This window comes from Pipistrellus hanaki (assembly GCF_964339955.1).
Source record: "Pipistrellus hanaki genome assembly, chromosome: 1".
In the NCBI taxonomy this organism is placed as follows: domain Eukaryota; kingdom Metazoa; phylum Chordata; class Mammalia; order Chiroptera; family Vespertilionidae; genus Pipistrellus; species Pipistrellus hanaki.
The window spans coordinates 110,153,748-110,180,743 of NC_140503.1; the positions used below are offsets into that span (position 1 = coordinate 110,153,748).

At 34.6% G+C, this 26,996-nt stretch overlaps 1 protein-coding gene across 2 annotated transcripts in view; it reads left to right on the top strand.

The window, feature by feature from the left end:
- Window positions 1–26,996, top strand: part of MDGA2 (MAM domain containing glycosylphosphatidylinositol anchor 2) — an 865,112-nt gene that overhangs the window by 647,253 nt on the left and 190,863 nt on the right. For both annotated transcript variants that reach the window (XM_084885031.1, XM_084885032.1), the window contains exon 8: window positions 16,282–16,575. In XM_084885031.1, the coding sequence (XP_084741157.1) occupies window positions 16,282–16,575 (294 nt within the window). The remainder of the gene's footprint in view (window positions 1–16,281; window positions 16,576–26,996) is intronic.

Consider the following 26,996-nt stretch of genomic DNA (forward strand, 5'->3'; position numbering starts at 1 on the left):
AGGCCCGGTTTGCATGGCTCAGTGGTTGAGCATTAACCTATGAACCATGAGGTCACTGTTCAATTCCCATCAGGGTACTTGCCAGGGTTGTGGGCTCCATCCTCAGTAGGGGACATGCAAGAGGCAGCTGATCAATGATTCTCTCTCATCATTGATATTTCTATCTCTCTCACTTTCCCTTCCTCTCTGAAATCAATAAAAATATTTTATAAAAAAGAATAAGAAAATATGACACTCACTTATTAACTTCATATGAGAAGTTGGTTCATCTCTTTACATCTTAGATTCCTTATCTCCCCACTAGAGATTTTGAATATTTTTAAGGAAGAGTTTGTGGAAAGAGAATATGAAAAAAAAAAGCAACCTAAGTTAAAAAAAAGAGTCTGCAGATAGAGTGTGTGGTTAGGGATGGAAACAATTTATTCAGCTGAAGATTGATAGGAATCAGATGAGGGGCTGAACCGCTCTCACAACCTCTCCCATTAAGGGGCAATGAAGTCAGTGACCAATGCTCTCAAGTCAATTGAAGAGAGGGCCACACTGACACCAGGCAGCTTAATGTGGTCTAGAGCCCTGCACTTGGGTCCAGGCCCAAAATTGCCATTTAGAAGCTTTAAGTCCTTGGATCTGGCTGGACCTCACAACTTTTAATCTATGAATAAAGGATCAGCTGGGTAACTGGTTTCCAAATACTATTTCAATGACAGCTAGTGATTTTTTATTGTGGGTGTTTTTTTTGTTTTTGTCTTGTTTGGTTTTTGTTTTTGTTTAATATTCTTAAGGGCCTTTGAACTACTGAGTAAAGAGAAAAAATAGTTGAGATTTTTACCCTCTTTTCCCACTTCCAACTTAAATCAGAGAATTGAAGTTATATTCTATATATTCTGTATTTGGACAAAAGATTCTGACTTCAATTCACAAACATATATATGTGCACACTGTATTAAAAGTGCATAGTTAAAAACCATTTGCGTAGATGAATTGTTTAATCTCTTTCAAAGTATTCTGTACTTTTATCATTCCAAAATATATCTTTGTTGTCTAAAATATGGGGATGAAACATTCTGAGTGAGAGATTTTAGGTTGTGGAAGAGGTTTGAGAGAAAAAATTGATTTGGCATTAGTTATAGGTGAGGGCTTGTAGGACAACTTTTTTTATTTTTGGTGACTAATTAAAAAATTGTCACCAAAGGCCAAAAGTAATTCATGGACTTCATAAATAATTGTGGTAATTATATGTATATGAAACAAAATTTCATATATATATATATATATATATATATATATATATAGAGAGAGAGAGAGAGAGAGAGAGAGAGAGAGAGAGAGATGGTGGAAAAAAGAAAATACAATGGAAAAAATGATAAAAGATTGCTCAATGAAAATTTAAAAAAGAACTCCTCAATTTTGTGGAAAAGAGGGATATTCAGTTGAAAATTTCCTGGGTTTATAATGTCGTTAGGACCTTCAGAGCCCTTTTATCAGCATAAAGAAGCATGTGAAAGTTTATATTTGTCCTACATATTTTAATATTGGTGCATGGATTTTTATAATAGACATGAGTTCTTCGTTTCCTTCAAGTGGTGGGAGGGAATGTAGGAGGGAAGGAGAAAGAATAAAATAAAGAAAATAAGAGAAAGATTTACAGAAAGTAGCAATTATACTAATTTCTTTTCAAATTGATTATTTGAAGGAGCGAGAGGGAATATTTGGAACATGTTTAGTTGGTTGGTATTGTCAGTAAGTTATGCTGTTTTAGGAAGCAGAATGATATAAATATTTTCACCATTTATTTTTGGGGAAAGTAAAAATGCAAAGTTTGGCTGCATTACATTAATTCCCTATTTTCTATTAATAGTTCAAATATTAATCATGTCTATATATTAGAATTTTCTCACATAAAACTGAATCAATGTAGTTATGGAAATAACTGGATTTTCAATTTTCCTTCAATTGTCATCTTCAAAAACCTTTTTCAAAAAAGAAAAAATCTGAACAAAGTTTCTACCTTACAAGCTTTAGTTTAACAGTAGTTAATTAGCTATTGTCTAATTACTATTCATGTCTTGAGGATTTTCTTCACTTTACACTTAAACACTTTTCGAAATTCCCAGATAAAATTAAGATTAGAACAGATCAATGAGAAATAAGAAAGGATGCCTGATTTATGATTCCTATACCCTTTGTCCTTTTATAAATGTAGACAATGAGGATATGGGAAACTATTTGAATATAAATGACTTGATACAGATTTCTTTAGTGTAAAATTGGTTCCATAACTTACATTTAAAATTATTATAACTAGCAATAGTTTACCAGAATTAAAGAAAAACGCATACAAATATATTCAGTAAAATGAAGGATAAATGTTTTCCATCATATGGATAGTTAAGAATGGACTATAAATTAGGATTTATTATTTAACATATAATACCAATACCTATTCTGGGTTTGTTGGATATAGAAGAAAACAGAGTTTTGGAAGGTGCTATTACATTTACTACTTAAGTAATTATGATAATTCTTCAAATCTTATGTTCACAGATAAAACTACTAGTCTACCATTTCATTTGAGAAACACAGATCCATAGAAGTAGCCATGAAGACTGGAGCCATAAACTGACATTTTGAACACCATTTTGCTCTATGTAGTAGCCAAATCTCTAGAGTATTAGATTTTCTGGCATTAAGTAGAATGGTTGTTATATGGATTTAATTTATTTGTAATATATAAGTTTAGTCTTACAGTTTGGAATGTCTTAAAGCAAAGCAATTTCTTTCAAGAGCTCTAAAATATAAATTAGAAGCACATTTACAGTGCAAATTTTGCTTTTAAATGAATACATCTTAATTTTAAAATGGCCTTATTAATTTTCATAGACAATTTTTCATCCTTCATTGTGGGATTTCAATGAGGTTAAGAAAGAGATTAAGTATATTTAGAAAATCATTACACTTAGGATTTTTTCTGGCATAGTTTGGGATATTTATGAATTCTGAATATCTAGTTTTAAATAAAAGATTACTTGACAAATCCCCAAATTCCTACTTTGTAAGACATTTTTAAATGATTTGTAAATGCCTCAATTATTGACATAGTTTTTAAGTATTGAAGATACTTATAGATTACCCACTACCTTTTATTTTATAGAAAGGGAAGTAGGACCCAAAAGCTTAGATACTTGGTTATTTCCTATAGCTACATCCTGATTTAAGCTTAGAATCTCAGATTTCAAATCTAATATAAGATTTTGCAGAATGTTATAAAATGCTATATCATCTTGCATTAAATGGATATTTCCCTTTACTATCTCGGGTGATTCTGATATTCAGTTATATGTTTCAACAATGGCCTTAAATGGGGGGGGAAAATCACTATAAGCAGATGTTAAAATACTCTAAAAAGGATTCAGGTAAAATTATGTTTGAATCAAGTGACCACATTCTCCCTCGATGTCAGGCACAACACTCTCTCCTACTCCAAGAGCAGCACTTCAAAGAGCCTTAGTATGTTCAGACCCCTTTGCCAGTCACATGCCCACTCATGAAAGTGAGGCAGAGTGGACCCACGGTTTGAGTCTTTAAAATGCTGCCTGATCAGTGATGCCTGGGTGGCAGTTGGTTGGCACATCGCCTGTACACTGGCAGGTGACTGGTTCAACTCCAGGTCAGGGTACTTACCTAAGTTGCAGGTCTATTTGGTCTGGGGAGGGGGAGTGGGGCTATGGATCTCTCTCTCTCTCTCTCTCTCTCTCTCTCTCTCTCTCTCTCTCTCTCTCTCTCTTTCCCTCCCTCTCTTTCTCTCTTTCTTTCTCTCTCTCTCTCTTTCTTTCTCTCTTCCTCTCTCAAATCAATGAAAAGCATGTCCTCAGGTGAGGATTTTAAAAAAAAATGCTACCTAACTACATCCGAGGGGTGTGTGTAGGGATATACTCCTAATATATATTAAAACTTACATCATACAAATGTAGATCACATTGTCTATGGTGAAGTATTTTAAAAAATACTTTTATAATAGCATGCCAAAAACATAGACATGCACATGAATTGTAAGCCCACAGCTTACAGAATACACATATATAACCACACTCAGTTTAAGAAACAAAGCATTACCATATGAAGAAGCATTTCAAAGTCAATTGCACACCACATAAAGTAAAATTCCTATTTACAAAAGCTCATAATCAATATTTTTGATTGTTTATTATATTCCAGTGGTTGAGTTAAACACTTTACAATTAGTATTTCATTGAATCTTTAGGACACCATTTGAAGTAGGAACATTTGTAATAATACCCATTTCACAGATGAAAAACTTGAGCTTTAGAAAGCATAAGTAACTTTTGCAGGCCTCCCAGTTTCTGAGTAGTAAGGTAGTGTTGAACATAAGTCAATTCTGGCTGCAGAACCCAGGTTCCTTATATAAACACAACCTCTCAATGGAATGAGCTCAAATAATGAGATTTCAGGCTCCTGAGATATACTGTGAGAAATGTAATTTGACGACTAAACCCATTTCAGAAACCAAAAATCATATTGTGGCTGCCTTCTTACCTCTTTGACTAAGGAGTTGGAGGTTGGGAAGTTCTGTTGGGTAAACGTCAGTAAGAGGCAGCTTAGGATCAGTGAAACCTTTAGAAGAGGGGACATGGCAATGATTTGAAGGGATATAAAGAACTGGTACTCCTCTCAAGTACATTACAGCTAAAGATATCAGAATTTCCCAAATTCTAGAGATGACAAACCAGTAAAATGACTAGATTACAAAACTGTGAAAGGAGAAACACATCATTGTACTTTAAAAGAAGGTTCTATGCACAATATGAAATAGACTGGGAATTTACATATGTGAAGTAGCAATGATAAAATGACAAGCAGTTCAAATGTCTGCATCTAAAGTGCATTTAATATGAATTACAGTCCACTATAAATGAAACATAAGTCCACTTTTGCCAAGTCTGTGTAAATAATACTTGTAAACAAAATCTATTTAGTTGACATTTAAACAGATATATCCTTGCTTAGGAATACAATGCAATGTAAAACCATATTAATAAAATTCTACCAACTCCATTCAGTCACACATTAGCTCAGAATGAGCGATGCATCATTCCGATCAATGGCATCATGTGAGTGTTTATGTGTTTTAAAATTAGGCCCATATTTTTATACATTCTATACTTCTGCAGACTGGCGGAATGGATCATAAAATGCAGTCACACATTGGTAGAATATTTGTTAAACAAGGCCCTCATGTGTTAGAAGAAAACCCTTCTCCTATTTTTTTTTTAATTGACCAGTTATCTACTAACAAATTTGTTAATTGAAACTCATTTACTCTAAAGAACATGTGCCCCCGACTTGTTGATAGAACATTGTATTCACTGGTTGTTTCATTTTGCTCTTGACAAAGCATGAAAGAGCCAGCTTTCTTTTATGTCAAAATGTTTATTAAAATGGTGGTGGTGTCAGTTCCCACAGGCTAAGGCACAACAGTGATACATAATCAGTGGTGTAATTAGGGAATTCGTAAACCACAGACATTGTCCAGGGATCATTTGTAAGAGGCCTAACAATGTCACATAGATTGTACAAGGAGACAAATGGCCTTTTTATTATAGAAGTAAATTGATTTCTCTAGTCATTCTGCATTGAAGAGTTTATCACTGTGACCACAGTTGCTCTAGAAAGTAAAATAATTTATGCATTTCTTTAAAGCTCTTTTCTTTTGCTATGCTTTCATGATGCATTTGATATATAATTTATAACTTATCTTCCTTTTAATTTAGAATCCCTTCATCTACAAGAAAGCAATCACACAATTAACATGATCTGACAGCTCCTTTTAACTTACTAATCGTGGTTTTCCTGGCAATGCCTGACCTTTGTGAAAATGAATAGCATTGACATTCGCCATCCTCACGCAGGAGCAGTAGATGTATTTAGGAATGCCTAAGCCTTACTACTTCATAGAAGTAGCACGAGAGCTGAGATACATGTATTATGTGCCATTTTATGATAATATCCAAAACTCACCAACCCTATTATTATTTCTATGGCAGAAATCTGCAGCCTCTTTTCTTTCATGGCATTGAGGGATACCTCAGACTACTTAGATTAAAAGGATTCATTCTTATCCTTTCCACAATATTATATTCTTTGAATATTTGCCTCAACTGACATACTTGTGTGTCTCTAAGACAACAGACAATGGCAATTAAATTTATTTCTATATGTAAATATATATTTATGTTATTTATAAAATATTTCTTTGACCTATATGTATCCATGCTTAGTACTTGAGACATCACAGGTATGAACTGAACAAAATCTTTGACCTCAATATAGAAATATATATGAAACAAAAAATACAGTTCTTGATATGCTGCTAAAAAGCATTGATAAGGAAGAAAATATAATAAATAACATATAACTACATGCTAGACCTTATGCTCAAGATGTTATGTATATTATACTATTTAACCCTAAAAAAAATCTGAGGTAGTTACAATTATACTCAAAGTGAGAGATATAGGATGGTCACACCATCAGTAGGCGGTGGAGCTAGGATCTGAATCTAGGCTACCTGACCTGAGTCCTGCTTTTTTACAAGTATATTACCCAATTCAAAATACTAAACAATATACAGTACATTCTAATGTGCATGTACCGTTTTGTCTTTAAATGCTCATTCTTTATAAGGGCAGATGAGAAACCAGATTAAGATAATCCAAGATTGCACAGCTAATAAATAGGTTGGGCCCTCAGCCCATGTCAAGCTTCTAATCTTGTAAACCTACAACTTTTCCAAATTCTTCTTATCTATTTTTTAAAGAAATCCCACTAATTTAACAATAATCATGATCATTCACTGAGAATTGTTCCTGTTTATCAGTTTTCATAATGTATAGTATAATATCTGAAGGTAGTGAATGCCCTAATTTATCTCTCTTGTCCCCAGTTTTAAACATTCTCATTATGAAGGGGCTCAAGAAATGTGCCTTAAAATCAGTAAGGATTAGCTGCAGCACAGGCATAGGTTTTCATATATGTGGTTCTCCAGTTGTTACTTTCAGATTTTCCTATTACTTCAAGGGATAGTGCATTGATAACACATAAAAATGTATTTAGATCAATCATGACACCATATTTTAGAGTGAGTAGTCAAGGACACAAATATGCAATAGAATATAAGAATTGCAGGAATTTGGGAGTCTTTGAGCTAACTTTAGGTTATGGGACTCTTTCCTGCCTATAACGTTTATTTTATATACTCTGCTGTTTAGGAAACAGTATTTACCTTTAAAAGTAAAATTCTTAATCAATTGCTTATACACAAATAACTATTGTTTTCCAGCTTAACCCTGCATTATTTAAAAAACATACATGAAATGGAACTTGATTAAACAGCAAAGTTGAGGAATCAATACCCTATTTTTCAAAAATGATTATATACTATCTCTTTCTCAAATGACCTTCTAATATCTTAGTAATTAAATAACTTATCATCTTTTTTTAAAATATATTTTATTAATTTTTTACAGAGAGGAGGAGAGAGTGATAGAGAGCTAGAACCATCGATGAGAGAGAAACATCGACCAGCTGCCTCTTGCACACCCCCAACCGGGGGTGTGCCCGCAACCAAGGTACATGCCCTTGACCAGAATCGAACCTGGGACCTTTCAGTCCGCAGACCGACGCTCTACCACTGAGCCAAACCGGTTTTGGCAACTTATCATCTTATTTAAAATATTAACTATTGTAATACCTCCATTCTGATTGTAGAAAAAAAGCAAGTGCTTGTTTTGCAATCTATACTTCTTCCAGAAATCTCAGTCCAATTCAGATTTCTAGCTTGCTAAAATTTTAATGTAATTTTAATCACTAGCAAACTAAACTACCTTGCTCATGTTTTTTGCTATTTTGTTTTTTAATTTAATTCTTTAGAAAAATGTTTCCACATATAAGCTTTATATGCTTAATCAGTGACCATCATTCATTTATGTATTTCAGTGCATGGGAGACATATACAGTAAGTCAGGGAAGGGAGTTTAAAAACAGAACAATGCATCCTTTCGTATCTTTTCCCAAAGAGGTTAGTAGAAAATTCTCTTGTTAATACAAATTTATTTTAATAATTTAGAAAACATCTTATGATAAGCTTCAGTTAGAAAAGTAACTACTGTTACGATCATAACAATTCAAGATACTTGAAAAGTATACTTAACCAAGTGTTACACACACAGCCTTAGCCTAAGGTCCCCTCACTGATCTGCTTATGAGGCAGCAAGCTCCGACCTATGTTTATTTGCAGCTGGCTTTGCCGCTTGTGCAGCAGGGAAACTATGAATGCCACCCGGAGAATGAGTGTCTATTTTGTTCTGTCATCTTACACTTTGTGTCCTGTTGAAGCCCTCAGAGACCATTCTTGTGCCATAGCAACACCTGCTGGGAGAGGGCAGTTGAAGCAGCTGCAACTGCTACCTGCCACACGTGGTCTCCTGGCTGCACGGCACTGCATGTCCTCCAGCTTCTGCACTGAACCCTCCAGGGTTGCCACACACCAGGACTCCGCCTCTCCCCACATGGTTCAGATAAGGAACAGTACCTTGTAATAAGATTTTCCACAACTCTTTAAAAATAAGCATTGTGTATGTAATGCACGCTTGCATGTACATTTCCCTGAGGATTTCCAAAGGCAAGTGCCATATTTTAAACACTTCTTTGTTTTTAAACTTGCTTTCTTTCTGCTCTTTTCCTAGATTTGTAAAACATTGTCGACCTTGTTTTATTAGCCCCTCCTGATTTATTGTAGATGAAACAGTAAAAAACAATAATAAAAGTGTTTCAGTGCAAAAAAAAGGGGGGGCACTTTTTATTTACAGAATGTAATAGATCTTTTTATGCTTGTTCATATCATGGACAAAAATATCAGGCTTATCATCTGGTGTGAGGAGGTTTTAAAATAAGCGCTTGTTTCCTATATAATTCATTCACAAGTCTGTAGTTAATATAAGCCTTGGAATGTGGGTCCATGTGGACATTCTGTTGTAGAGATTTTTCTTTACTGTAAATAAAAGAAAGCTACAGCATGGGAAAATTATGTAGGACTACTAAACATTTCACAATATTTTACCTCCTTGTATCATTCCTGTGACTAAATTAAAATCAGGTAGAAATACTAACTTATAAAAATCTAGTTGGGTGGTTTTTTAAAAACATTAAAAAGAAAGAATTTGTATAAAAATTATTTTGAAGTTCATATATTTTATAATTAAGCTTTAAGTAATCAAGAGGTGACTATTAACCAAGTTTTCCTTTTAAGTATATTTTATTGATTTTTTTACAAGAGAGGAAGGAGAGGGATAGAAAGTTAGAAACATTGATCAACTGCCTCCAGCGTGCTCCCTACTGGGGCTGTGCCCACAACCAAGGTGCATGCCCTTGACTGGAATCGAACCTGGGCTCCTTCAGTCCACAGGCTGAGGCTCTATCCACTGAGCAAAACTGGTTTTGGCCATCAATATTTTTCTTACTTTGGTTATTTAGAAACCTTGATTGATGCCCCATAAATCAATCAAAACTTTATTAAGCACCTCTAAAATACTTAAGTTGACACTTTAAGTATTTGGAGACCTACTGAGGAAATAGATAAAACCCAGTGCTGGCCTCAAGACATGTTAGTTACATATGTCACTAAATGTGCCATAGCAACACCTCCTGGGAGAGGGCAGTTGAAGATTGCACATTTTATCTTGACATGTATAGAATAAATCAGATATGCTGTATCCAAAGACTTGGAAAATGAATAAAAGATACAGAAACCTGGCAGACTTAAGACAAGAGAAGACTTAGGTTGGGCCTTAAAACTGGGGGATTATTGGGTGGGCATTGTGAGGACAGAGTTACTCCTGGACAGAAGTGAGGGAGGTGAGGAGTTGTGTATGAGTTCAGTGTGTTAAGTGGACTACCGGCCTGCCAAAATTAATAAAGAGCTTTTCCAGAAGCACTATGCCTTAATAATAGGTGATAGCTAAGCTGGAAAAAAAGACTCAGTGATTTAAACCATCCTGTAAACTGGGGAGTTACTGAAAATATTTGAATGCTAGTAAGGCAGGTTTTTTAAAAAAATAATAATTCAGGAATGGTCAGATTTTTTAGAAGGAGAAAAAGACATTCCTGAATTAAATTTCATTAATCCACTTATAAGTAGGAAGGAAATGCAGGAGATATAGCAATGCAATATATTATTATATTAACTCAGGTTCAGGAAAGTTCTGCTTTTTATAAAATAACATTGGGAACCATTTTCAGAGAAAGGAGCTGTAGAATGCTGTTGCCTTTTATCGAACATTGCTCATTACCAGTCATGGTTTCTAAAAAGAAAGAAATATCAGCAACTCAATAAGTGAGGAGACTTAGCTAGTTCGGTTTCCTTGTCACCTTGAATTAAGGACACTTTACCATTAGACACATAACTATTAAGAGATTCAAAATATTTAGGTAATTTGGATTGGAATTGATTTAAAACTAAAAATAATGATCAGATTTGTCTTATATTTGTCAAAAATCAGATTAATATTTCTCAAAGGCCACAAAGTATTACATTCTTATAAGTTTCATGTTTTAACACAATTATTCCCAATTTTAGTGATGTGTTCAAATCAGCTGTGAGGTACATGATGATTAGAATTTTTCCAATATTGAAAGGAATATTGAAAGGAAGAGAAATGAGTGACATTACAACAATCATGTTGACAATTCCACTTACCAAATGGCTTACCTTGCTTATCTCATAGTCCTTAATGAGAAGTCTTTACTCATGTGCCATTAATAGTTGTGGAAATTACAAACTATTAATTTCTTAACTTCCATGTAAAGTTTTGTGATTTTTTTCAAAACCTCAAACTCTGAATGTATTCATGTGCACGTCTCATGCTTACAAATCTAATGTGTAAGAAGTTAGCAAAACAGAGGTTGAGAAGCATTGCCTCAGACACAGAAAAAGCACTGAGGTGTGATAGAATATTTTTTTCTTTAATAATGTGTGATCTGAAATAAGCATGTTGCTAACCTTGGAGTTTTAAGCAGTAGATCACCGGAAATAAAACTCACTTCACATCTATAGATCTGGTCAGCATGAGAATCCTTGAATCCAACCCATAGGGAAATCTATCATAAACAGACGTTTTTATTGAAGTCTAGTTAATTTATGCTTTAAATACAGCTTATACATTATATTCTAGACCATCCATGTGTATTAATAACTACTAGAGGCCCAGTGCACGGAATTCGTGCAAGAATTCCCCCTGCCTGCCAGCACCAGCTTTCCTCTGGCACCTGGGACCCAGGCTTCCCTCGCAGCCCTGGCTTCGTCCAGAAGGTCATTAGGAAGGATACCAAGTCTAATTAGCATATTATACTTTTATTCTTATAGATTTATCAAAATTAAAGAGTATGCCAAAACCGGTTTGGCTCAGTGGATAGAGCATCAGCCTGCGGACTGAAGGGTCCCTGGTTCGTTTCCGGTAAAGGGCATGGTACCTTGGTTGTGAGCACATCCTCAAGTGGGGGATGTGCAGGAGGCAGCTGATTGATGTTTCTCTCTCATAGATGTTACTGACTCTCTATCTCTCTCCCTTCCTCTCTGTAAAAATTCAATAAAATAAAGGGGAAAAAAGTATAATTAATTCAGTGTTATACTTATTTGGGGATTCTAGAAAATGTATGTCTACTTGTCCTTGGAGAGACAACTCTACTTATTACTTAGTTTATTATGATTTTATATTAAAGTAAGTATATACTTTGTTTAAACTATAGTACTCTATAAATATTTACATATTTTAAATAAGTAAGTCATTAACAAGCGTGCTCTGATGTCTTTCCTTCAGACAACATGATATTTTTCCATAGAGTTCAGGATAGCTAGTTTTCCCTGCATTCTTTTAAGCAAGAAAAATAAGCCAGTCATTTTCCTAGTCAAGACTAAAGGTTAAATTTCCTTATCAATGAAAAAATGAAAAATTTCATTTTCTATATTTGCTTTATTTTATGATACAATGGAACAGTTAACAGAATACCAGTTTGCCTAAATTATTTGTCTATTTCTTTATGTTTGGAATAATAAACTTTGGTGTCATATGTTTTTGAAGTTTATCTGATTATAACTTCTCCAACAGTAGCATTGCAGAAAAGAGAAATCAAAGGGTAGTTTTATATATATCAGAAGTTGTGTCCCTGTGTTTTATTAGGAGGAACTGTTTCTAGCCAGTACATGATGAATGAATGTGACTCTCACAAGGTGCAGACATTTCAAATTGTTCTACTTAATTTGATGTTTTTATTGTGAGATTCAATATTTAAAAATTCATTAATGAGAGAAAAGGCATACCAAACATAACAAAAGAAATGGCATGTTCTTGAATTGGCTCTTATCTCTGACTTTTATTTATTTATTTATTTTTTATTGCAGCTTATCTATCCAAATCTTTAAATGCAAAGAGAAAGTAAAGGAAAACTGTAAAAAAAAAGATCCCTTTTATGAGTCTCTTAGCTCTCACATACACCCTCACATATATCAAGGTCTACTGCATCCAAAATCTATACTAACAATATATTTTGCAGAAGATTCTGGTATTTGAATGGGCTTATAATTGTATAATTACTACATTTATTGTTATTTATCACTTCTGTTATAAAACGTTTATGATTTTTACCTATTACGTTTATTTCTATTACATTTATAGTTGTTTATCTTCTTACCTCCTTACCTTTCTCTCTGCTTCTACTCCACTTCCTTCATCAATTATTTTGTGGCTTCCTAGATTGTGCCAAGTAGGAAAGCAGGCATCAGATTTCAGAGATAGCATAAAACACTTGTGATTTCAAGGAGCTATCTGGTCAGAGATATAAACATGGGAGAAAATATAGGGCAAAGCCACAAATACAGGTTAAATGGGTCTACAATGTCCTACGTGGTCCAGCAGAGTGAACAACCACCTCAGCCCATGAGTAGGCAAATTTATCTTTGAACTTAGTAATATTTGATCTAAATCTCAACACCTGGGCAGGCAGGGAGTGCTGAACGGAGAAAAAACTGCTTATTGGAGAGCACTGAAGTTCACTGGCTGGTGAAACCACATGTGAATGAGTGTTATAGGAGTGTTATAGAGGAGCGTTTCTCAGACAATGTTGTCTAGAACACCATGTTCAAAGTGATACATTTGTGTTATTAAAAAGTGAAGTTTTCATCGGATGAGCATTGAAAAACAGGTTGCATTAACATTTTAATGCAAATATGTTATATGCATTGTGCATATTATAAAAGAATGAAAAATATAGGAAATATTCAGAGAAAATTAAATTATCAATAATCTCACACTCAGAGAGAATCATTGTTAGTATTTTGGAGTATTTTTTTTTCGGGGCTTCCTTTTCCTCTAGATTTTTCCTCTTCTCTGACTCTGGGCCAACTGCTTGCTGTCTTTAATTGTACATTTGCTGTAAACATTTTTGCTGAGTTCCTACTATGTGTAAGTTAGAGTGCTGAATGCTAACAATATAAAGATGAATCATATTAGAATATACCCCCTCCTTTAAGACAATCGTGCAGTTCTTTGGCCCATTGAGTGTGGCTCTTCCATAAAATACCACAGCCTGGAAGAGTCTATTTTGAAGAAGTGGCGTTAGAAGAAGTTTAAGTTTTAAAAATTTGGCTCTCAAAAGAAATTTCATTCGTTGTACTGTTGATATTTGGTTCTGTTGGCTGACCACTGGCCTAATGTAATAAGATCTTTGAATATCTATTTTATTAAGGTAGAAAATAAACACTTTCATTTAGCAGTACTTCTATATTTAAATTTTTATTGTTTGTTTTTATTGTCAACAGTTAAAAATTTTGGAGCTAAGAAAGTGCAAATTTTTAGTTTCAAAAGTGAAGAAATTAGTACTCAGAGTGGTTAAACTTGGCCTATGTCATTTGGCTTGATTTTGGAAGAAATGACACTCCATTAAATAATCCCTTAATTTATCACTTATTTTCATTTATTTCACATAGATTTATCAAAAGTTGTCCATTGACTTTGGTAGATCTTAAAAGCAGTTTGGCTTTATATTTTGTGAAACATTCTATTATAGTTAGACATAAAAATATAAGGTAGAAATAGATGTATAATATAAAATAGATAAGGTAATTTGAAAAATATGTGTCAATATCACTCTCACATTTCTACCTTCTCATTTTTTATTGATCCTGGACTAATGATCAAGAGATGGGCAGGGGCAATTAGTCCAATTTGTCCATCGAAGCAGAGCAGTTGTGAACAGGAGTCCAGTGCTAACGCAGATTTTACATTTCAGACACCACGGTTTACTGGAACCTGCTTCACTTGTTATAAGTTGGCCTCAGTTTGAATATTTTTCAAAGTATTCATCTTCTCATCTATTCAGTATTTTTATTTGTTAAATGTTCATATGAAATATTTGATTCTTAGAATTATCAAAGGAATTAGCTGAAAATGTAAAATCCCTAATGTGTCTATTACAAAGTAGGAACATCATTAATGTTGAATGCTGAGATATTGTTATTGTCCTTTGTGGTTTCTCATGCAGGGTGTGTAAACACTGAGGTTTCTTTTTGATCCTATTGTTAGAAGATGCTGTCTAGAATTGTATCATTTCTTTTGGTTTACTAAAGGAATAATTTAACAAAATCACTTAATTGTTTATATTTACAAGAATAATTTATTAAATTAAATTATTTAATCATATATTATTTTAAATGCAACCATATTTAAACATATGCTTTGTTAATGACAATTCTTAGTCTGTATATATCTATTCTAAGAAGATCATGATTAATGTTTTAATGTCCCATATTTTCTGATTTCCATTATTAACTACTTTTTTATTTTACTTCTTTTTTAAGATAAGAAGTAAATGAAGGAAGTAAGTGAAAAAATTATACACAAAGATACTTAAGTAGCAAGATAATAAATTATTATATCACTTTGATGTGAATTTATTTTTCTGTGTGAGAAAGACATTTCCACATTAGTTGAAATATAATTTTTAAATTATGTTTGCTTTTGTTCTTTGGCGTTGGAGCACAGTGATGCTAGAAGGGAAAATGAAATCTTTGCCTTTTTACCCCAATGCAATTCTCTCCAAAGGAAGCATATTACATTTATCAGAAGGATAGAATTATTCATATATTTCTGTTTATTTTTATTCTGGCATTTAATTTATCCCATGCTTTTTGATAGAAGTTTTATTGCAAGAATACATTTGAATTCATATACATTGCAAAAGTCTTCCAATGGAACAGGTGATTTTATTTATGAGTAAACTCCGTAGGTAGTACTTGCCTCTTCTTAGTTCATGTTGTAACCTAAATCATAACATATTTATCCTAGTGCAATAAAGTTAAGATCCACAAGAATCAACCTAATTTTCTCATAAATATCTTCAGTAAAATCAGAAATTAGCTTAACTTCAAAAATTGCAATTCTTATATTATTAAAATTTACTTTTGAAAATATACTTAAAATTAATATTACCAAAATAGTGGCAACAGTGTGACAAACTACAGTGATCTTAAGGTGTCTTAAAATGAAAGTATATGGGGAAATTCAAATCTCAAAAATATTAGAAATTCAAAAGAGAAAAATATAGTGGATTTACAGTGTGGTATTGTAGTGAATTGTTCCATCTCATGTCCATAAGGGAAAAAGCAAACCTTAAACCTTAGCAATTTGGCAAGGTTTTCTAAACCAGTCAAAACTTCTAATTGTATAACAAAGGTTCTTCTTTTCCCTTTCCTACTACTTGTGTTTACTGTGCCTGCTAAATCTACAATATACCATACCCTTTCTTATACCATCCTTGGGTAAGAGATAACATCATAGGAAAACTGAAAACGTGAACCCTCAGAAGGCAGGATCATTCTTTTGTGAAATACAAATGTTAAGTGCCCAATTAATGGTTGATAATGACAAGTCATTGAATAGATTTTTCTTATGTTGACCATTTTAAGCATAACTTAATGCTTTATTTATTTTGCTACTGTTGGAAGACCTCACTCAAGAGAGTTCTATAAAAACAAATCAGAATAATTTCAACTGATGGTGTTTACCACCTAGTCCAAAGATTTCTGTAATGTTTGTCATCTGAATTGTCACACATCTTCAACCAGCAGAAATTGTTTTCTTATGATTTTCTGTGTTTGAATATGCTTTACCAGTTTATACTAACCTTGAAAAATTTTCTTTTTCCCATTTCAAGTTCCACCCAATCTGACTGTTCCACAGGAAAAATCACCTTTGGTCACCAGAGAAGGAGACACAATAGAACTACAGTGTCAAGTAACTGGAAAACCTAAACCCATCATCCTTTGGTCTAGAGCAGATAAAGAAGTTGCAATGCCTGATGGGTCAATGCAAATGGAGAGTTATGATGGAACACTGAGGATTGTGAATGTATCTAGGGAAATGTCAGGAACGTACAGATGTCAGACCAGCCAATACAATGGATTTAATGTGAAACCAAGAGAAGCTTTGGTGCAGCTCATTGTTCAGTGTAAGTACAATTTTTCTATGTGTTTCTATTGGGAGGCAAGGCAACAAATGTAATCTTCTACTAGTAAAAATTCAGTGATTGTTGGAATTGGTTCAAAATAAAATATTTATACATTATTGCTACCAAATTTAAACTATAATTTTTATTAAGTCTACCTATTACCTCAGTTACTACAACTAATAGATAAGAATTGTATTAGTGTGTATGTGTGTATGTGGTGATTATAATGATTTTATGTGGTTGGTTAATGCCAAAAAATCAACAAACCTAATAGTTAAAAACTGGCCATGCATACTGAAATGAAGACTGGAAGTACCAGTAATTGCTAATTCAAATTATAATACTCTTGTTTTCTCAGTTCATGTTTCTACTTCAGGCAATTGTGTGCTCTTTGCCCAAATTATTCACTTATTTCAAGGCATCCCTTTGTTTAAATTGTGCAGACCTAATCATTGAAATGCTATATTTGCATATCTGAAGTTGTAAGTGTAGATTGCATAATTATCTAATAATATTGAGATCATTCAGGCAGATATTTTGTGCTGAAATTTTGGTTGCCTTTCTTAACAGGTATTATTTAATTGTGTGATTTGAAGATAGATTTTAACTATTTTTTATTGAAATCACTCTAATAGTTCTAACAAAAATATTATAGACTTTATGTGCTTTGCATTTGTTTTTAGTATTAAAGTTCCTAAAAAGAATAAGGATGTCCAACTGTTGATGGATTATTAGAGGATGCCCCAATAATTTTGGTGGCAAGTGGTGTGGATAAAGCTGAAAGAGAAAAAGCAAACTGAACCCAGTCTGTTCAAATTCCAGTAGTGCTGCTATAAATTTTAATTGATGAACTATTTGTTAAGTACATAGTGGCAAAGTCCTCATGAAAATAATGAATTAGATGAAATTGCGCACTTCAATAAATAACAATGTTGGTTTCTTTCTGTGGTTCTTCTGTAACTCAGAAAATGGAGAGAGAGAAAAGGATTTATGACTATTTTTATATTAGACTTAAGGACATTGACAGATTGAATTAACTGGCTTTAAATTTAAAAGAAAACTATGATACATCTACACAATGAGATACTATGCTGCTTTAAAAAAGAAGGAATTCTTACCATTTGCAGCAGAATGGATGGAACTGGAGAGCATTATGCTAAGTGTAATAAGCCAGTCAGTGAAAGTTAAATACCACATGATCTCACTCATTTATGGATAATAAATAAGATTATTACCTGATGAATAAAAAGATATATACAGAGGCAGAGAATCATCGAACAGACTATTAAATTATAGCAGGATGTCTGGGAGGGAGGGGGAGGTAAGAGATCAACCAAAGGACTTACATGCATGCATATAAGCACAAGCAATGGACGCAAGACAATGGGGGACTAGAGCATGTATGGGAGTGGAGTGGGGAGGCAATGGGGAGATATGGACACATGTAATACCTTAATCAATAAAAAAATTGAAAAAAAATAATTGAAATATGTTTTGGACTGATAACAGCAAATGCATTTATGTATGAGGTAGGTGAGTGGCATATGAGGAGCAAGGTTCTAAAGCTGTCTAACCATTCCCTTTTCCTATTTTGTAGAAACTCCTATAAATAAGCAAACTTATTTGTCAAGTACCTTGGCTGATTTCCAATTGATTGCTATTTTTTTATCCAAATATTGCGGCTTTTAAATGGCAGGTTTCATTTTGCAAAATAACTATTTCTTTTTGCCTCACTGGCTGGCCTTAATACTCATGCAACAAGTTCATGGATGGAGAAAAAGAATTATAAAAACAGAAACCTTGCCTCAATTATCTAAAAATAAGTCACACCCTCAACTGACCATAGAGAAATGGATAGAATTTGGGAAACTTTACTCTTCTTGGTAATCACAGGATTTTGTGTTCCCTCCAGAGTTATTAAGAACACTTCAGTGTTTCTAAAGCTATTAGGGAAATTAGTTTTCACTCTGCACACACCTCTTTTTGAAAGCACTGACAGAAATAAAAGCTGTGGAACCTAGTGGCTCGGGGGAATTTAGAATTAAAGATTCAAGAACCAGTATCTCTAATCTCCATAAAATATACAAATATCCCAAATTCTATTGGAGTGTTAAATTCCCTTTTTCTCTTTTTCTTCTTAGTAAGTCCCATGGAAAATGTTAAGTTCAGCTCAAGATTTTAAAGTTCAATAGAAGACAATATATATTGGCACAATTGTCTCTAGTATTACAAAGATGTAATTAACTGAAAGGCATCAATAGACAAAGTCTATTTCATTTAATATAGGTAATAGGATCTGTATCCTAAATGATAGATAGGTAGGTAGGTAGATAGATAGATAGATAGATAGATACATAGATGATAGATATGATATAAATAACGGAATAGTCCATTTATTTTCCTGTTCAAAATCTCCTAATGAGATTTGTTCTTAGCTAATGTTGTATTAAAATTATAAAGCAATCATTTTATTAAAATTGTAAAAATTATATTTTGTCTTAATTCTCCTCTTAAAATGTATAGAAAATGAAGCAATTGAAAAATGGCTAGAGGTATTTTATACCATTTTATAATCTCTTCAGAAAGTTTTATCACCAAAATGAAATAATTTAAATTATTAAATGCTTATTCACACTGTTCATTTTTATAAAGCAGAAGATATGCTTTTTGTCCTAATACTTGTTGATTTTTTATATTTCTATTTGTATTATATACATTTATTTATAGTCATGTATACTATAATTTTAATTTCATAAACTATATTATTTTATTTTTAATAAAATCTATCCTTTACAGGATTTTACCTCAAAGCACTAGTAAAATGTTTTAATAAAGAGTATAATTTAAAGTACTTTCTTTGAAAATCAGTTGAAAAAGATATATATATATATATATATATATATATATATATATATATATATATATATGGCATAATGTCACTTTCATTGTTAAAGCTTTATTATATACTAGAGGCCAAGTGCATGAAATTCGTGCACAGGGTATGTGTCCCTCAGCCCAACCTGCACCATCTCCAGTCAGGTACCTTTCGAGGGATGACCAACTGCCCATTTAGGCAGAATCCAAGTAGGATCAGGCCTAAACGGGCAGTCGGACATACGTCTCATAATCCAAGACTGCTGGCTCCAACTGCTCGCCTGCCTGCCTTCCTGATTGCCCCTAACTGCTTCTGCCTGCCAGCCTGATCACCCCCTAAACACTCCCCTGACAGCCTGATTGATGCCTAACTGCTCCCCTGACAGCCTATTTGCCTTTAACTGCTCTCCCCTGCAGGCCTGGGTCCCCCCACCCCCCAACCTCCCTTCCCTGCAGGCCTGTTTGCGCACAACTGCCCTCCTTTTCAGACCTGGTCCCTCCCAACTACCTGCCCCGATTAGCCATCTTGTCACCGCCATCTTGTGTACACATAGGGGCATCCATCTTTGACCACATGAGGGCAGCCATCTTATGTGTTGGAGTGATGGTCAATTTGCATTTATTCTTTTATTAGATAGGATAGAGGCCTTTTGCATGGGTGAGGGCCAGCTGGTTTGCCCTAAAGGGAGTCCTAGATCAGAGTGGGGGTTCCCTTGGGATGTGGGGCAGCCTAGGTGAGGGGCCTTTGGTGGCTTGCAGCTGGCCATGCCCCTCCAGCATCCCAAGCAGAGGCCCTGATATCTGGGATTTATTTATCTTCTATAATTAAAACTGTAGCTTTGAGTGGAGGCCTGGGCTTACCAGGGTGTGCAGAAAGCTAGGCAACTCAAGCTTTCTGCTCTCTCCAGTTCCATGGCTACTGCCATTTTTGTTGGAATTCATTTATCTTCTATAATTGAAACTTTGTAGCTTTGAGTGTAGACCTGGGCGGGCCAGGGAGGCAGGGAAGCTTGGCTTCCTCAGTTGCTAGGGAAATCCAAGCCTTCTGCTTGATGAAGCTCCATGGCAGCAACTATCTTGGTTGGATTGATTTGCATACTCACTCCTGATTGGCTGATGGGTGGCTTGTGAGTGTAGCAGAGGTATGGTCAATTTGCATATTACTCTTTTATTAGATAGGATATGAACATTTTTGTCACCTACAATTAAAGATGAAATATTTCTGTTATGAGATATAAAATACAAACTAAAAATCAAATAGAGATTATAGTGTTCAATTGTATTAAGTAAAATACTTTCAGCCATCTCCAAATGAGATTTCATGCCCCACTTACAACTTTTATTTTCCAAATGAACTCTCATGAAAGAACTAATCAAGGCTATTGATAAGCCCATGTTCTTTACTTTTTTCTAAAGCAAGACCAAATTGGATGAAGATTAGGGAACCGTACATCAGGACTTTATTGCTTACTCTGTCTCAAGAAATCTAGTGATGAATGCACACTAATTTATTTCAATCAAAATGAGTGTTCAACCAAAGCAGACTATCATAAGCCTTATTTTTAAAAAGTATTAAAATCAGATTTGGATGAATGGTAACATACATGCTCATTATTTTAGATAAATTACTGAATAATTTTCCATAGTGTCCAGATATATAGAATGACTGTATTGAACAAATATAACTACTTTTTGGACTTTTAAGAAGGAAAATTGCTCTAAAAATATCAGTGTAGCTAGAGATTAATCAAAAGTTATAAAAGAGACAAGACAGCTATTGAGAAAATAGGAAATAAGGGAACAATTTGTCATATTCATACAAAAATATATTAAAGGCTATCCAAAGAAATTTATAAGCGAATGGACAAGAATTTCATTTATTAGCAGAACAATAACATGACTTTCAGGTCAGTAGCCTGGAAAGCCCTACTTTGCAGAAGTACTTCCTATTCTCCATAGTAAGTCAGCCCATTCTTTCTCAACCTCACAATCAGGGTAATTAGGTTTTACCTCTTAAGCCAAATTCCTCTTCAGTTGTGATTAAGTTCCACCTCTTCAGGTATCTATTGGTGGCTGAGAAGTGCTCTTCTTGATAGTTCTGTCCGTGTTCGTGTTTAGTCTACACTACACATTGTAGAACTTCAAAGGAGACTTCATTTTGAATATTCATGTTAGGTGATACACTTCTTTCAAAATCATTGGTTATTATTTCACTGTTGCCATCCTCAAAATTATCTTGAAATTTTGCCTATGAAGTTCATTTAAGTTGTACAAATACTTTTAATAATTGTATAGTTTTATACCAAGCTTTTATCTAATAGGATTTACTTTTTTCTCCAAAATGATCTGAATCTGACAGATTTTTGTTTACACCCATAACAAAAATTCATGTTCAAAATTATGAAACTTATACTTGAGGTTATTCAAAAGACTAATTCAGATACATAAATGGTTTAAGTTCAAGGTTATTTTAACATAAAAAGTTAATGACTGCATTATGAGTTTTTAGTCAATGCCTTTATCAGGATGATAATTTTGAAGAGAGCATTTATTTAAAGCATATTGTTTAACCCAGAGTATCCTAGCTTTTGTTATCCATTACTATTGTTAAAAGATAAACTAGGTATATTAAAAGTTTTAAGAGAAAAAATCCTTTTTAATTGGTAGCACCAAATTTTTTAAGTGTACCCATAGAAGCTTTGGGAGAGTTTTTTATAGAGAAAAGGCAGAAGCAAAGGAAGGAGATTATGAATTGGCTATAATTTAAAGTCTAAGTGGCAATTTATGATTAGTTGTCCTTAGGTTTTAATTTTATAACTTTGAGGCATTTGCATGTCTAGAGTTTGGTTTGCTTAGATAGTCTCCAACAGTACTATAGCCACCTTAGTTTAATGGCCTCCTTGTTTAATTAATTTAATACTCTGTATGTAGCCCTTGGCAAATATCTTAATATCTCTAAACTTTAGTTTTCCTGTTTCAAAAAAAAAATTGTTTCCTATTTTCAAATAGTATTTATTTAAAATAAATTTGTGCCAGACTGGCTTAGCTCAGTGGTTGAGCATCTACCTATGAACCAAGAAGTCAAGGTTCAATTCTTGGCCAAGGCATATGCCTGGAATACAGGCACAATCCCCAGTGTGGAGCTTGCAGGAGGCAGCCGATCAATGATTCTCTCTCATCGATGTTTCTATCTCTCTCCCCTCTCCCTTCCTCTCTGAAATCAATAAAATATATATTAAAATAAATAAATAAGATACATTTACAAAGTCACTAGATGTTATGTTTATCATATCAAGCAAAATGGAAATCATTATGATTATCATTTTATTTATATAGATTCTGCTATATTTTAATGTAAGGAACCCATCTTCTTACTGGTGAATCATTATTCCAATACCCTCTTTACTGTTGTTTTTTTTTGTGTGTTTTTTTTGTTTGTTTTTTTTTTTGTTTTGTTTTGTTTGGTAAAGATTGTTGATCCATTCCTACTATAATTTAAACTCTTTATGAGCCAAAGCTACTATTACATTTCTAGCACCACAACGTTTGTCAGATTGATAGATTCTCAATTAACTGACCCATTTTCAGGGTTTCAGCATTGAGGAGAAACTTAAAGCTTAAATTTACTTGGCAAGAAATTAGTAATTTTATTTTATCACTAGAGGCCCAGTGCATGAAATTTGTGCTGGAGATCAGGGGCCCCCACTGGCACCCACCATGGCTGGCCTGAGGCCTGTGGGCTGGGGGCAGTTCCTGCTTTGGGTGTCTTTCCCCTGGTGGTCAGTGTGCATCATAGTGACTGGTCATTCCACCTGTCATTCAGCAGTTCAGTCAATTTGCATATTAGGCTTTTATTAGATAGGATTGCAAAGCTTTGTAATATACTTGACTAGAATGTAGGTTGATGAAAGCTGTTAAGTTCACTCAAAAATAATATTTTAAGCATTCACTGTTCATATATTAACATTAATGAATATTAACTAGAATTCAGCATTTATTGCACAGTTTCTTTATTTAAATTAAATGGCCCAGCCCCATTATTTTGTTGTTTGCAGAAGTTATTAGAACATAAATCAACTGAACCCTGAAGCAGTGTTAATATTTTGAAAATATTAATATTATTTTCTCCCATCTGACCTCCCCTTCCTCCAAAGAGTTAAGATCTTTTCTTAAAAAAATTATTCTTATAAGATGGTATATATTATGAGCTTTATAAATAAACTTTGGAATTTTTATTTCAAGTGAATCAGACATATAAATATTGTCTTACCTCATTTTCCAGCAATTTAATGAGGAAACATAATGAAGCCACTTGAAAGCAGATCTGTTTAAACATTTAACTTTTATATTTCTTCTGAAATAATTGAAAATTTAACTTCCCAGTTATATTTGTTATTTTATAGAACATCTTTGGGATAAATTTACAACAGCTAAGCTGTTCCTGCTACCCTGGGCAATGTCCTTTCTCCCTGATTTTTCACTCTCCCAGAGAACATATCAATAGCAGGATAGAGAACCATCTAAGAAAATTGTCAAAGAAAATAGAAAATTTCCATTTCTAAAAACCTTCCTGGTGTATAACACAGACAGGATATCATTATTGAGCAAATGAACCCAGAATGACTTGAAAGATCTGTTCATCAAATATATGGATCATGTAAAGAAAATGAATGTAGTTTTTTCCTGCTTCTATCTCTGTTGCTTTCATAATGCAGATACAAACATAGTTTAATGTTTCGAAAAAAATTATTCATTGAAAGTTTTATTTTTAGCATCTATGCAGAGAAATGGGAGAGGGCCAGCTGGTTTTAACAAAATGATTAAAAGAGTTGAAAACTTAACCCAGCCAATCCTCTGCTTATTGATGTTGTCATCTAAGTACTTCTGCCCCTCTCTGTTGTACAGAAATAAATTCAGCCCTAGGGGATTTGGCTCAGTGGATAGAGCATCAGCCTGAGGATTGAAGGGTCTCAGGTTTGATTCTGGTCAAGGGCATGTACTCTGGTTGCGGGCACATCCCTAGTAGGGGGTGTGCAGGAGTCAGCTGATCAGAATTTTTCTCATTTATGTTTCTGGCTCTTTATCCCTGTCCCTTCCTCTGTAAAAAATCAATAAAGTATATATTAAAAAAATAAATAAATTCAAGTGCATGATTATAGCATTTCTATAATAATAAAAACAATATTTCCCCTTGAAACCTTTAGTTATATAATCAAATTAAATGTATTTTGAATGAAGAAAGCTTATGCAGCCAAAACCGGTTTGGCTCAGTGGATAGAGCATCGGTCTGCAGACTGGAAGGTCCTGGGTTGGATTCTAGTCAAGGGCATGTGCCTTGTTTGCGGGCACATACCCAGTAGGGGGTGTGCAGGAGGCAGCTGATCACTGATTCTCTCTCATCGATGTTTCTAACTCTCTATCCCTCTCTCTTCCTCTCTGTAAAAAAAATCAATAAAATATATTTATTTTAAAAAAGAAAGCTTATGCAGCCTCTTTTCCTAAGGTGTTTTTCTTTCCTAATTTCTTTCTCACTTTATGGAAAAACATTCTTTAAAAGAGGTAAACATAAACATGTAAATATAAAAATTATTTTTTAAAATATAAAAATTCTGTGCCTTGTTAAACTTTTTTAGTTAAAGAGGGATTTATCTCTAAATCAAAAATAAATGCATTCTTCTCATATATGGAATTGAATCATTTCCTGAATACTGTGCTCTTTTTCTATTAAAAAATAATAAACAATTAAAAATAATCACATATAGAGATTTACAGTACTACTAGAGGCACAGTGCTCAAAATTCATGCATGGGTGTGGTCCCTAGACCTGGTGAGTGATTAATGCACAAGCGTTTGGCATGGAAAAGCACCTGGACCACCAGGCTCCCACATAACCCCTCCGCCTGAGTCACAGTGCCGAGTCTCCTCACGGAGATGCGGTGAGCTCTGCTGGATGCTGCGGAGTGGGGGCGCAACATGGGCCTTTGGTCCACCCAGCGGCCCAGCTCAGAAGCCAGGCAGGCGGCTTGCTCTCTCCCTGCTGGCCTTGCAGACTGGCTCCTGTGTGAACCGACAGGGAACCTGACCGCCCCCTGAGGTACTGGTGGCTGTGGCCAGGCTCGCTCAGTAAAGGCTGCGCTAGTATGGGCCAGGCTCCTTGGGGGCACCTGGCATCTGAGCATGGGGCTTTCTCTGGCTCGTGAGCTTTAGTGTCCTAAAGGAGGGTAGCAGGGAAAGTGGGATTGAGCTTGGTGGACACCCCGCATTCTCATTGTTCCCATCACCCCCATCTCTAGGTAGCCTGCAAGAGGTCACAATCCCCACCCACATGCTGTGGGAAGTTGGTCACCACCACCCACCCACTACCCCTTGTTCCTATCTCAACCCAGGACCTGACCCTGATTGAGCAATCAGAGCCTGCTGGCCAGGGGGAGAGACTCAGGAGATTGGCCACTGGCCCTGAGTAGGGAGCTGTCCCTCAGCATCCCCCTTGGAAAGGGGCCACATCCACCACCCCAACTCCCAGTTCCCCATCCTAGCCTGGGGCCTGGCCCTAATCAGGCACTAAGGGCCTGGAGGGACTGTGAGGTTGGCCGGCAGGCCCCATCTGGCAATTGAGGCCTGCAGGCTGGGGTCAACTCTTGTGTTGAGCATCTGCCTCCTGGTGGCCTGTGCATGTCACAGTGTCTGGTTGTTCAGGCCATTCCTTCTTAAAGGTCACTTAGGCTTTTATATACACTGAGTGGCCAGATTATTATGATCTCTGAACGAATAATAATCTGGCCACTCAGTGTACATCCGATATAATACAAGGCTAATATGCAAATTGTCTCCATGACCAGGAGTTCGACCAGCAGGCAGGCTGGCCAACCGCCCATGTCCTCTCCCCCTGGCCAGGCTGGCCAGACCTCACCCATGCAACACACACACACACACACACACACACACACACACACACTGAGTGGCCAGATTATTATGCATTCAGAGACCATAATAATCTGTCCACTCAGTTATCCCATGAATGCACCTATAATTCTATCAATTTATGTTAAATATACTACCAATAGAATGCTTAGTACAGAAGAAGATACAAAATATTTACAAGAGTGGGTCTCTGGTTAAGAAAATAATGCAGTTCAGAAGTTAGATAGCAATGTAAGAAATCAAATATCATAAAGGAACTTCAGTCAATGTCTGAGAAAATCAAATCACAAGGTGAGAAATCAGACCACTGTTGGGAAAGAAGCACTTGACTTCCTGTTTCTCAGGCTGGATATACACATCTACCAGTGTCTAATTTACTTGCAAGCATTGATTATATAAAATTCTATCTTATTGTTAGCAATTACATCTTCATTGATTTTGTTTTATATTTAATACAAGCCATAGATTTTTGTTTTTCCTATATTATTATAGATTTTATTATATTATAGTGTGTTAATACATTTTAACCTGGTAGTGAACTCCTCTCTAACTTACTGGAGGGTCTTCCTAAGTTCAACTACATTCAAACTCATGGGCCTACAATAGGCACATGTGGCATCAAATCC